Below are 12,417 nucleotides of genomic sequence, written 5' to 3' on the forward strand. Positions count from 1 at the left end.
TAAGATTCTGGACACAATGTTGTACCCTCAACTGTGTGGTAGTGAATTCCACACATTCACCACCCTCTGGTGAAGAAATTTCTCCTCATCTCAGTCCTAAAAGGTTTACCCCGTAGCAGAGAATCATAGAATCCCTGCAGTGCAGAAGGAGGCCATTCGGCCCATCGAGATGGCACCGACCACAATCCCACCCAGGCCCTATCACCATAATCCCCATGCATTTACCCTAGCTAGTCCCCCTGACACGACGGGGCAATTTAGCATGGCCAATCCACCTAACCTGCACATTTTGGACACTAAGATGCAATTTAGCATGGCCAATCCACCTAACCTGCACATTTTGGACACTAAGATGCAATTTTAGCATGGCCAATCCACCTTATCCGCACATCTTTGGATTGTGGGAGGAAACCGGAGCACCCGGAGGAAACCCACGCAGACACGAGGAGAATGTGCAAACTCCACACAGACAGTGACCCCGAGCCGGGAATCGAACCCAGGTCCCTGGAGCTGTGAAGCAGCAGTGCTAACCACTGTGCACCCGTGCCACTCCGTATCCTTAGACTATGACCCCTAGCTCTGGACTTCCGCCACTGGGGACATTCTTCCCGCATCCACCCTGTCTCGTCCTGTTAGAATTTTATAGATTTCTTTGATATCCTGCCTCATTCTTCTGAACTCCAGCGAACACGATCCTAACCGACTCAATCTCTCCGGGCGGCACGGTAGCACAGTGGTTAGCACTGCTGCTTCACAGCTCCAGGGTCCCGGGTTCGATTCCCGGCTCGGGTCACTGTCTGTGTGGAGTTTGCACATTCTCCACGTGTTTGCGTGGGTTTCCTCCGGGTGCTCCGGTTTCCTCCCACAGTCCAAAGATGTGCGGGTTAGGTTGATTGGCCAGGTTAAAATTGCCCCTGAGATGCGTAGGTTAGAGGGATTAGCGAGTAAATATGTGGGGGTAGGGCCTGGGTGGGATTGTGGTTCGGTGCAGACTCGATGGGCCGAATGGCCTCCTTCTGCACTGTAGGGTTTCTATGACATGTCGGTCCCGCCACCCCAGGAATCAGTCTGGTGCACCTTCTCTGCACTCCCTCTAGAGCAAGGATGTCCTTCCTCAGATAAGGCATAAATGGGTCTTTTTCAGGTTGGCAAGACATAACAAGTGCTGTGTCGTAGGGATCAGTGCTCGGACCTCAACTGTTGACAATTTATATAGATGACTTGGGCGAAGAGATGGTTGCCAAATTTGCAGTGGTTAGCACTGCTGCCTCACAGCGCCAGGGACCCGGGTTCAATTTCCAGCTTGGGTCACTGTCTGTGCGGAGGCTGCACATTCTCCCCGTGTCTGCGTGGGTTTCCTCCGGGTGCTCCAGTTTCCTCCCACAGTCCGAAAGATGGTTAGGTGCATTAGGCCGCGCTAAATTCTCCCTCAGTGTAACCCGAACAGGCGCCGGAGTGTGGCGACCAGGGAGATTTTCACAGTAACTTCATTGCAGTGTTAATGTCAGCCTACTTGTGACACTAATCAATAAACTTTACTTTCGCACTTGGGGGATCAAAGGATATAGGGGGGGAAGGCGGGATCAGATTACTGAGCTGGATGATCAGCCATGATCAGAATGAATTGGGGGAGCAGGCTCAAAGGGCCGAATGGCCTCCTCTTGTTCCTGCTTTCTATGTTTCTAAATTGTTTCCTTCATTCCACCACCCCCGGACTTCCCCGTCCCTTGTCACCTCAGGGATCGGTGCTGGGAATTTGAGAATTTATGGGGCATAGTTATTGAGTTTGCAGATGACACAAAGATTGGTGGTATTGCGGACAGTGAAGAAGGTTATCTAGGATTTCAACGGGATCTTGATCAATTGGCCCAGTGGGCTGACAAATGGCAGGTGCAGTTTAATTTAGATAAATGCGAGGTGATGCATTTTGGTAGATCAAAGCAGGGCAGGACTTACTCAGATAATGGTAGGGCGTTGGGGAGAGTTATAGAACAAAGAATCTAGGGATAAAGATTCATTGGTCAGAACATTGAGTACAGGAGTTGGGACATCTTGAAGTTGTACAAGACATTGGTAAGGCCACACTTGGAATACTGTGTACAGTTCTGGTCACCTTATTATAGAAAGGATATTATTAAACTAGAAAGAGTGCAGAAAAGATTTACTAGGATGCTGCCGGGACTTGATGGTTTGAGTTATAAGGAGAGGCTGGATAGACTGGGACTCTTTTCCCTGGAGTGTAGGAGGCTGAGGGGTGATCTTATGGAGGTCTATAAAATAATGAGAGGCACAGATCAGCTAAATAGTCAATATCTTTTCCCAAAGGTCGGGGAGTTTGAAACTAGAGGGCATAGGTTTGAGGGGAGAGGGGAGAGATACAAAAGTGTCCAGAGGGACAACTTTTTTCACACTGAGGGTGGTGAGTGTCTGGAACAAGCTGCCAGAGGCAGTAGTAGAGGTGGGTATAATTTTGTCATTTAAAAAGCGTTTAGACAGTTACATGGGTAAGATGGGTACAGAGGGATATGGGCCAAATGCGGGCAATTCGGATTAGCTCAGTGGTTTTTAAAGAAAGGGCAGCATGATCATGTTGGACCGAAGGGCCTGTTTCCATACTGTAAACTTCTATGACTTCTATGACCTCCTGCAGTGACTGATATTAAAGCAATCTCAAGGCCTGGAAGGTCAGACTCATGGATAAACTGGACTCGCAACTTTCTGCACACCTCAACGCTTTTCTTTTAAAATAAATCACACACACAAAACGGCAACAAAAGAAGATCATATATAAGGACAGAGACTCCCAGGGCAGAAACATTAAAATAAAAATGTGAGGGGAAAACTAAAAGAGAATTGGGTTTCCCCCACAGTAATCTTTCTCCCTCTACCCCAAATCACTCTACTTTTCAACTTTGCTCATAAAATAATTTATTGAAAGAGGAAGAAGTTCCCACAAAAGTCTGAGGTCACGTACCAACCGACTCGAGAATAGCTTCTTCCCTGCTGCCATCAGACTTTTGAATGGACCTACCTGCAGCTGTATAGAACGCTGGTTAGGCCACATTTGGAATACTGAGTCCAGTTCTGGTCACCGCACTACCAGAAGGACGTGGAGGCGTTAGAGAGAGTGCAGAGAAGGTTTACCAGGATGTTGCCTGGTATGGAGGGTCTTAGCTATGAGGAGAGATTGGGTAAACTGGGGTTGTTCTCCCTGGAAAGATGGAGAATGAGGGGAGATCTAATAGAGGTGTACAAGATTATGAAGGGGATAGATAGGGTGAACGGTGGGAAGCTTTTTCCCAGATCAGAAGTGACGTTCACGAGGGGTCACGGGCTCAAGGTGAGAGGGGCGAAGTATAACTCAGATATTAGAGGGACGTTTTTTACACAGAGGGTGGTGGGGGCCTGGAATGCGCTGCCAAGTAGGGTGGTGAAGGCAGACACGCTGACATCGTTTAAGCCTTACCTGGATAGTCACATGAGCAGCCTGGGAATGGAGGGATACAAACGATTGGTCTAGTTGGACCAAGGAGCGGCACAGGCTTGGAGGGCCGAAGGGCCTGTTTCCTGTGCTGTACTGTTCTTTGTACCTCATATTCAGCTGATCTTTCTCTACAACCTAGCTATGACTGTAACACTACATTCTGCACCCTCTGCTATCCTTCTCCCCCGTGTACTCTATGAATGGTATGCTTTGTCTGCATAGTTCACAAGAAACAATACTTTTCACTGTATCTCAATACATGACAATAATAAATCGAATCAAAATTTTAAACAGAGCTGATTTATCTACAACTGGTATCCTCTTTGTTACTGAAACAGTATAATTGAGACCATTTTTGTTTTAATCTGAACTAACGCTGTGTTCTGTTGTTTTAGTGTTGCCCTGGGATTGCCGAGGAGAGCTTGATTGGGATGATTGACAGGTCAGGTCATATGACTGGGGACAGCTAGGCTTTCGCAGGGAATTCCAGTTTAGTTGTTGTTTTGAGTTGAGAGAAGTGTCTCATTTTTCTGATACGTCTAGGAATTGTAGAATCTCTGCAGTGCAGAAGAGGCGATTTGACCCATCGAGTCTGCACCGACTCTCTGACTCGATAGTCTTACCAGGCCCACACCCCGCCCTATCCCTGTAAACCCATGGCCAATTCCCCCAACTGACACATCTTGGGACAATAAGGGACAACTTAGCATGGACAATCCACCCAACCTGCACATCTTTGGACTTCATCTTTGACAAGCAGCTTCTCATGAGTCAACGCATTGAAGTGAACGGTGAAAGTAGAACTCATAGTCATTCCTTCTAGTGCCCGAGGGTTGTATGGAACTGAAGGTAATTTTGGATTCTGGCCTATGTACTAATTGATATGGGCTATACCCCTGCCAATCACCTGTAAGGAAGCTTTCACATGTACCGCCCTTGCAGCCTTGTAGGGAAGGCGGTGACATAGTGGGATCGTCACTGGACTAGCTCTGGGGTCATGGGTTCGAATCCAACCGAGGAAGATGGTGAAATTTGAATTCAATAAACATCTGGAATTAAAAGTCTAATGACGACTGTGAAACCATTGTCGGAAAAACCCATCTGGTTCACCAATGTCCTTTAGGGAAGGAAATCTGCCGTTCTTACCTGGTCTGGCCTACATGTGACTCCAGATTCACAGCCATGTGGCTGACTCCAAAATGGCCCAGCATGCCACTCAGTTCATGGGCAATAAATGCTGGCCCAGCTAGCGACACCCACATCCAACAAAATCATAGAATCCTATAGTGTAGAAGGAGGTCATTCAGCCCATCGAGTCTGCACTGACTAAAAGCCCACCCATGCCCTATCCCCATGCATTTACCCTAACTAGTCCCTCTGACACTAAGGGGCAATTTAGCATGGTCAATCCACCTAACCTGCACATCTTTGGACTCCAAGGAGCAATTTAGCATGGTCAATCCACCTAACCTGCACATCTTTGAACACTAAGGGTCAATTTATCATGGCCAATCCACCTAACCCACACATCATAGAAACCCTACAGTGCAGAAGGAGGCCATTCAGCCCATCGAGTCTGCACCGACCACAATCCCACCCAGGCCCTACCCCCATATCCCTACATATTTTACCCGCTAATCCCTCTAACCTACACATCTCAGGACACTAAGGGGCAATTTTAGCATGGCCAATCAACCTAACCCGCACATCTTTGGACTGTGGGAGGAAACCGGAGCACCCGGAGGAAACCCACGCAGACACGGGGAGAATGTGCAAACTCCACACAGATTGTGACCCGAGGCCGGAATTGAACCCAGGTCCCTGGCGCTGTGAGGCAGCAGTGCTAACCACTGTGCCACCAAACCACCCGTTAATGAATAAAAAATAGTCTGCCAGTATTTTATGCAACATTTCATCATGGTTTGTTTTGCACAAACCATTGCTGAATGGACTTTCTGCAGCTGTGTGCATGTGCATAAAGTCCTCACACTTAAACTCTTCATTTGCAGAATCACGTCCATCTTGTTGATGAGCCAAGGTCTGTTCTGACCCACTTTTGCACGACTTTATCCACTATTGTGCCTCTGTCCTTGGTGTTTACTACAGTAGATCATGTAGAAAATAAGGATAAACAGAAGTATGGGGGAGGCAATAGCCTAGCGATCATAGAAGCCCAAAAGTGCAGAAAGAGGCTATTTGGCCCATCGAATTTGAATTCAGTAAAAATCTAGAACTAAATTTAAGAGCCGTGGGGTTATGCTGCAACTGTACAGGACCTTGGTGAGACCACATTTGGAATATTGTGTGCAGTTCTGGTCACCTCACTATAAGAAGGATGTGGAAGCGCTGGAAAGAGTGCAGAGGAGATTTACCAGGATGCTGCCTGGTTTGGAGGGTAGGTCTTATGAGGAAAGGTTGAGGGAGCTAGGGCTGTTCTCTCTGGAGCGGAGGAGGCTGAGGAGAGACTTAATTGAGGTTTATAAAATGATGAAGGGGATAGATAGAGTGAACGTTCAAAGACTATTTCCTCGGGTGGATGGAGCTATTACAAGGGGGCATAACTATAGGGTTCGTGGTGGGAGATATAGGAAGGATATCAGAGGTAGGTTCTTTACGCAGAGAGCGGTTGGGGTGTGGAATGGACTGCCTGCAGTGATAGTGGAGTCAGACACTTTAGGAACATTTAAGCGGTTATTGGATAGGCACATGGAGCACACCAGGATGATAGGGAGTGGGATAGCTTGATCTTGGTTTCAGATAAAGCTCGGCACAACATCGTGGGCCGAAGGGCCTGTTCTGTGCTGTACTGTTCTATGTTCTGTATGTTCTAAATTTGACCATGAAGCTATTGTCTGAAAAACACATTATGGTTCACATAATGCCGTTTAGGGCAATAAATTCTGGCCCAGCTAGCGACACCCACATCCACCAAAATCATAGAATCCTACAGTGCAGAAGGAGGTCATTCAGCCCATCGAGTCTGCACTGACCTAACCTGCACATCTTTGGACACTAAGGGACAATTTATCATGGCCAATCCACATAACCTACACATTTTTGGACACTATTATTTACCACAGCAAATCTACCTAAGCTGCACATCTTTCGGACTGTGGGAGGAAACCGGAGCACCCGGAGGAAACCCACGCAGACATGGGGAGAATATGCAGACTCTGCACAGACAGTGACCTGAGGCCAGAATTGAACCTGGGTCCCTGGTGCTGCGAAGCAGTAGTGCTAGCCACTGTGCCACCGTGCTGCCCACCAATTGGAGTAGAATCGGTGATCCCCTCTTGGGTAATCTCATTTCTGAAAATGCTTCTTTCTGGTAAAGGCAAGGCCAAAGCAACACCTACTTCCTCTTGGCTACAGAGGTGAGATGAGTCCATATCACCACCTCGTTCTTCTGAAGTCTGAATGGTTCCAAGTCCGCAAAGGCTGGCAGGTGGTCGCTTTTCCCCTTAGAAGCCACCAGAAGCGTTACTTTTTAAAAAAAGTTTATTAGTTACAAGTAGGCTGACATTAACACTGCAATGAAGTTACTGTGAAAATTCCCCAGTCGCCACACTCCGTCACCTGTTCGGATTACACTGAGGGAGAATTTAGCATGACGAATGCAACTGACCAGCACGTCTTTCGGACTGTGGGAGGAAACCGGAGCACCCGGAGGAAACCCACGCAGACACGAGGCAGAACGTGCAGACTCCGGACTGGCAGTGACCCGAGCCGGGAATCGAGCCGGTTAGAAAGAGGCTTAGGCTGCAACCAGATTGGAAGGGACAGGAAGGATTAAAAAGTTTTTTAAAAAGTTTATTTATTATTGTCACAAGTCGGCTTACATTAACACTGCAATGAAGTTACTGTGAAAACACCCTAGTCGCCACACTCCGGCGCCTGTTCGGGTTACACTGAGGGAGAATTTAGCACGGCCCAATGCGGCACGGTAGCACAGTGGTTAGCACTGCTGCTTCACAGCTCCAGGGTCCCGGGTTCGATTCCCGGCTCGGGGTCACTGTCTGTGTGGAGTTTGCACATTCTCCTCGTGTCTGCGTGGGTTTCCTCCGGGTGCTCCGGTTTCCTCCCACAGTCCAAAGATGTGCGGGTTAGGTTGATTGGCCAGGTTAAAAAAAAATTGCCCCTTAGAGTCCTGAGATGCGTAGGTTAGAGGGATTAGCGGGTAAATATGTAGGGGTAGGGCCTGGGTGGGATTGTGGTCGGTGCAGATTCGATGGGCCGAATGGCCTCCTTCTGCACTGGAGGGATTCTATTTCTATTCTATTTCACCCTAACCAGCACGTCTTTCGGACTGTGGGAGGAAACCGGAGCACCCGGAGGAAACCCACGCAGACACAGGGAGAACGTGCAAACTCCACACAGACAGTGACCCAAGCCGGGAATCGAACCCGGGTCCCTGGCGCTGTGAGGCAGCAGTGCTAACCTACTGTGCCACCGTGCCGCCCATTTTTGTCAGGAACAGGGATTTCTGTTTCCCTTTGTCGGAGGGATCAAATGAACTGAGTCTCTGAGACCGTATCGGCGTTCAACAAAGTAGTTTATTCAAGCTTCGAACAACATGCGTGAGGGAGAGCACTCAGAGTTGTAAGTCAAGATTGCTTCTGAGGTACTCTGCTCCCCCGCCCCCTGGGTTCTTACAGCATTCTTCAACCTTTTCGCGTTACAATGTTTAAAGTAAAGTAAAAGTTTATTTATTAGTGTCACAAGTAGGCTTACATTAACACTGCAATGAAGTGACTGTGAAAATCCCCCAGTCGCCACACTCCGGCGCCTGTTCGGGTTACACTGAGGGAGAATTTAGCACGGCCCAATCCACCCTAACCAGCACGTCTTTCAGACTGTGGGAGGAAACCGGGAGCACCCGGAGGAAACCCGCGCAGACACGGGGAGAATGTGCAGACTCCGCGCAGACAGGGAATTGAACCTGGGTTCCTGGCGCTGTGAGGCAGCAGTGCTAACCACTGTGCCACTCCTCGAATGTCTACATGTGAGATTCCAATTAAATCATCTCGTTACTCCAAGTCCTACTTTTGTCACATGGTGCTATCTCAATTGTCCTGTGCGCTTTCACCATTCTCTCGTTCATATCCTGCGCTGACCATGTCAATCTCGCTGTAATGTCAAATCACCACAAATAAGTTTAACATGTAAATTCCAACTGTGGATAGCAATCACCACAGTTACCCTGACACTTGATTAGTTTCCCAGAGGGACATTGGGCCCCATCTCCAGACATCGTGGGATCATGGAAAATAGTGTTGATTTCTTTATGGTTGCGACAGTCTCTGAAGATGCGGCATGCGGCTGTTTAATATTACCTGGGAGAGAGAGTTACTTGCGGTTTGTCTCCAAGTGGCTCCACCAGGGACGGGTGGCACAGTGGTTAGCACTGCTGCTTCACAGCGCCAGGGACCCCGGTTTGATTCCCAGGCTCGGGTGACCGTCTGTGCGGAGTTTGCACGTTCTCCCCGTGTCTGCGTGGGTTTCCTCCGGGTGCTCCGGTTTCCTCCCACAGTCCAAAGATGTGCGGGTTAGGTTGATTGGCCAGGCTAAAAATTGCCCCTTAGAGTCCTGAGATGCGTAGGTTAGAGGGATTAGTGGGTAAAATATGTCGGGATGTGGGGGTAGGGCCTGGGTGGGATTGTGGTCGGTGCAGACTCGATGGGCCAAATGGCCTCTTTCTGTGCTGTAGGGTTTCTATGATTCTATGACATGCTAAATTCTCCCTCAGTGTAACCCGAACAGGCGCCGGAGTGTGGCGACTAGGGCATTTTCACAGCAACTTCATTGCAGTGTTAATGTAAGCCTACTTGTGACAATAATTAAAAAAACTTTTTAATCCTTTCTGTCCCTTCCAATCTGGTTGCAGCCTAAGCCTCTTTCTAACCCTACTACATACACCCTTATCTTCCCACCTTGGGAGATGGAAGTAAATCCTCTGCTATCATGAGGTATAGATCGGGTGGATTCTCGGAGGCTTTTTCCCAGGGTGGAAATGTCTGCTACGAGAGGACACAGGTTTAAGGTGCTGGGGGGTAGGTACAGGGGAGATGTCAGGGGGAAGTTTTTCACACAGAGGGTGGTGGGTGAGTGGAATCGGCTGCCGTCAGCGGTGGTGGAGGCAAACTCGATAGGGTCTTTTAAGAGACTTCTGGATGAGTACATGGGACTTAATAGGATTGAGGGTTATAGGTAGGTCTATATATAAGCCTAGGTAGGTAGGGACATGACCGGCGCAACTTGTGGGCCGAAGGGCCTGTTTGTGCTGTAGTTTTCTATGTTCTATGTTAGATAGAATAACCGTTCACCAAATCAGGTGGCAGAGGACATTGACAGATGCACCATGGAAAGCATCCTTTCTGGTTGTATCACAGCTCGGTATGGCTCCTGCTCTGCCCAAGACCGCAAGAATCAACAAAAAGTTGTGAATGTAGCCCAATCCATCACACAAACCAGCCTCCCATCCATTGACCCTGTCTACACTTCCCGCTGCCTTGGAAAAGCAGCCGGCATAATCAAGGACCCCCACGCACCCCCAGACATTCTCTCTTCCACCTTCTTCCGTCAGGAAAAAGATACAAAAGTCTGAAACAATACTTTTCACTGTATCCCAATACTTGTGACAATAATAAACCAAACCAAATTTAGCATGGCCGATCCCCCTAACCTACATATTGGCCGCACACCGGTGGCACAGTGGCTAGCACTGCTGCCTCACAGCTCCAGGGACCCGGGTTCGATTCCAGCCTCGGGTCGCTGTCTGTGTGGAGTTTGCACGTTCTCCCCGTGTCTGCGTGGGTTTCCTCCGGGTGCTCCGGTTTCCTCCCACAGTCCAAAGATGTGCAGGTTAGGTTGATTGGCCGTGCTAAAATTGCCCCTTAATTTCCCAGGCTGTGCATGTTAGAGGGATTAGCGGGGTAAATATGTGGGATTTCGGGAAGAGGGCCTGGGTGGGATTGTTGTCGGTTCAGGCTCGATGGGCCGAATGGCCTCCTTCTGCACTGTAGAGTTTCTATGATTCTATGATCTTTGGACACTAAGGGACAATTTACAAGGGATCAATTTACTAAGGGACCATCATCCCCGTACAATGGAAAAGCCAGGCAGGATGCCTCAATGACGATCGTCCAGTGGCTCTGACATCCATCATTATGAAGTGCTTCAAAAGGTTAGTCATGGCACGAATCAATTCCAGCCTCCCAGATTGCCTGGATCCACTACAGTTCGTCTATCGCCACAACAGGTCCACAGCAGACGCCATCTCCCTGGCCTTGCACTCAACCATGGAACACCTAGATAATAAAGACACCTTTGTTATCGATTACAGCTCAGCTTTCAACACCATTATTCCGACAAAACTCGTCTCCAAACTCCGTGGCTGGGCCTTGGCTCCTCCCTCTGTGACCAGAGCCTGAACTTCCTAACCCACAGACCACAATCATAGAATCATAGAAACCCTACAGTGCAGAAGGAGGCCATTCGGCCCATCGAGTCTGCACCGACCACAATCCCACCCAGGCCCTACCCCCACATATTTACCCGCTAATCCCTCTAACCTACACATCCCAGGACTCTAAGGGGCAATTTTTAACCTGGCCAATCAACCTAACCCGCACATCTTTTTGGACAATCAGTAAGGATAGGCAACAACACCTCCTCCATGATGATCCTCAGCACCGGTGCCCCACAAGGCTGTGTCCTCAGCCCCTTACTATACTAAGAACATAAGAAATAGGAGCAGGAGTAGGGCATCTAGCCCCTCGAGCCTGCCCCGCCATTCAATAAGATCATGGCTGATCTGAAGTGGATCAGTTCCACTTACCCGCCCGCTCCCCATAACCCTTAATTCCCTTACCGATCAGGAATCCATCTATCCGTGATTTTAAACATATTCAACGAGGTAGCCTCCACCACTTCAGTGGGCAGAGAATTCCAGAGATTCACCACCCTCTGAGAGAAGACGTTCCTCCTCAACTCTGTCCTAAACTGACCCCCTTTTATTTTGAGGTTGTGCCCTCTAGTTCTGGTTTCCTTTCTAAGTGGAAAGAATCTCTCCACCTCTACCCTATCCAGCCCCTTCATTATCTTATAGGTCTCTATAAGATCCCCCCTCAGCCTTCTAAATTCCAACGAGTACAAACCCAATCTGCTCAGTCTCTCCTCATAATCAACACCCCTCATCTCCGGTATCAACCTGGTGAACCTTCTCTGCACTCCCTCCAAGGCCAATATATCCTTCCGCAACTTATACACCGATGACCGTGTGGCCAAGTTCCCCTCCTTTCCTTCTCTATGAACGGTATGCTGTGTCTGTATAGCGCGCAAGAAACAATACTTTTCACTGTATCCCAGTACGTGACAATAATAAATCAAAAAGTTCCGATAATATCCAACTGCTTTGCTGTGAGACTATGGTTCGGCACGAACTACCAGAAGGACGTGGAGGCTTTGGAGAGAGTGCAGAGGAGGTTTACCAGGATGTTGCCTGGTACGGAGGGGCTTAGTTATGAGGAGAGATTGGGTAAACTGGGGTTGTTCTCACTGGAAAGACGGAGGATGAGGGGAGACTTAATAGAGGTGTATAAAATTATGAAAGGCATAGATAGGGTGAACGGTGGGAAGCTTTTTCCCAGGTCGGTGGTGACGTTCACGAGGGGTCATAGGTTCAAGGTGAGGCGGGGGGGAGGTTTAACACAGATATCAGAAAGACATATTTTACACAGAGGGTGGTGGGGGCCTGGAATGCGCTGCCGGGCAAGGTGGTGGAGGCGGACACACTGGGAACGTTTAAGACTTATCTAGACAGCCGTATGAACGGAGTGGGAATGGAGGGATACAAAAGAATGGTCTAGTTTGGACCAGGGAGCGGCGCGGGCTTGGAGGGCCAAAGGGCCTGTTCCTGGGCTGTATTGTTCTTT

At 48.8% G+C, this 12,417-nt stretch overlaps 1 protein-coding gene across 1 annotated transcript in view; it reads right to left on the reverse strand.

The window, feature by feature from the left end:
• The window catches only part of LOC144480949 (uncharacterized), a 120,278-nt gene that overhangs the window by 82,885 nt on the left and 24,976 nt on the right, over nucleotides 1-12,417 (reverse strand). The window contains exon 4 of the mRNA XM_078200565.1: nucleotides 11,672-11,675. Coding sequence (XP_078056691.1) covers nucleotides 11,672-11,675 — 4 coding nt within the window. The remainder of the gene's footprint in view (nucleotides 1-11,671; nucleotides 11,676-12,417) is intronic.

The sequence above is a fragment of the Mustelus asterias genome, chromosome 30 (genome assembly GCF_964213995.1).
Source record: "Mustelus asterias chromosome 30, sMusAst1.hap1.1, whole genome shotgun sequence".
Taxonomy (NCBI): domain Eukaryota; kingdom Metazoa; phylum Chordata; class Chondrichthyes; order Carcharhiniformes; family Triakidae; genus Mustelus; species Mustelus asterias.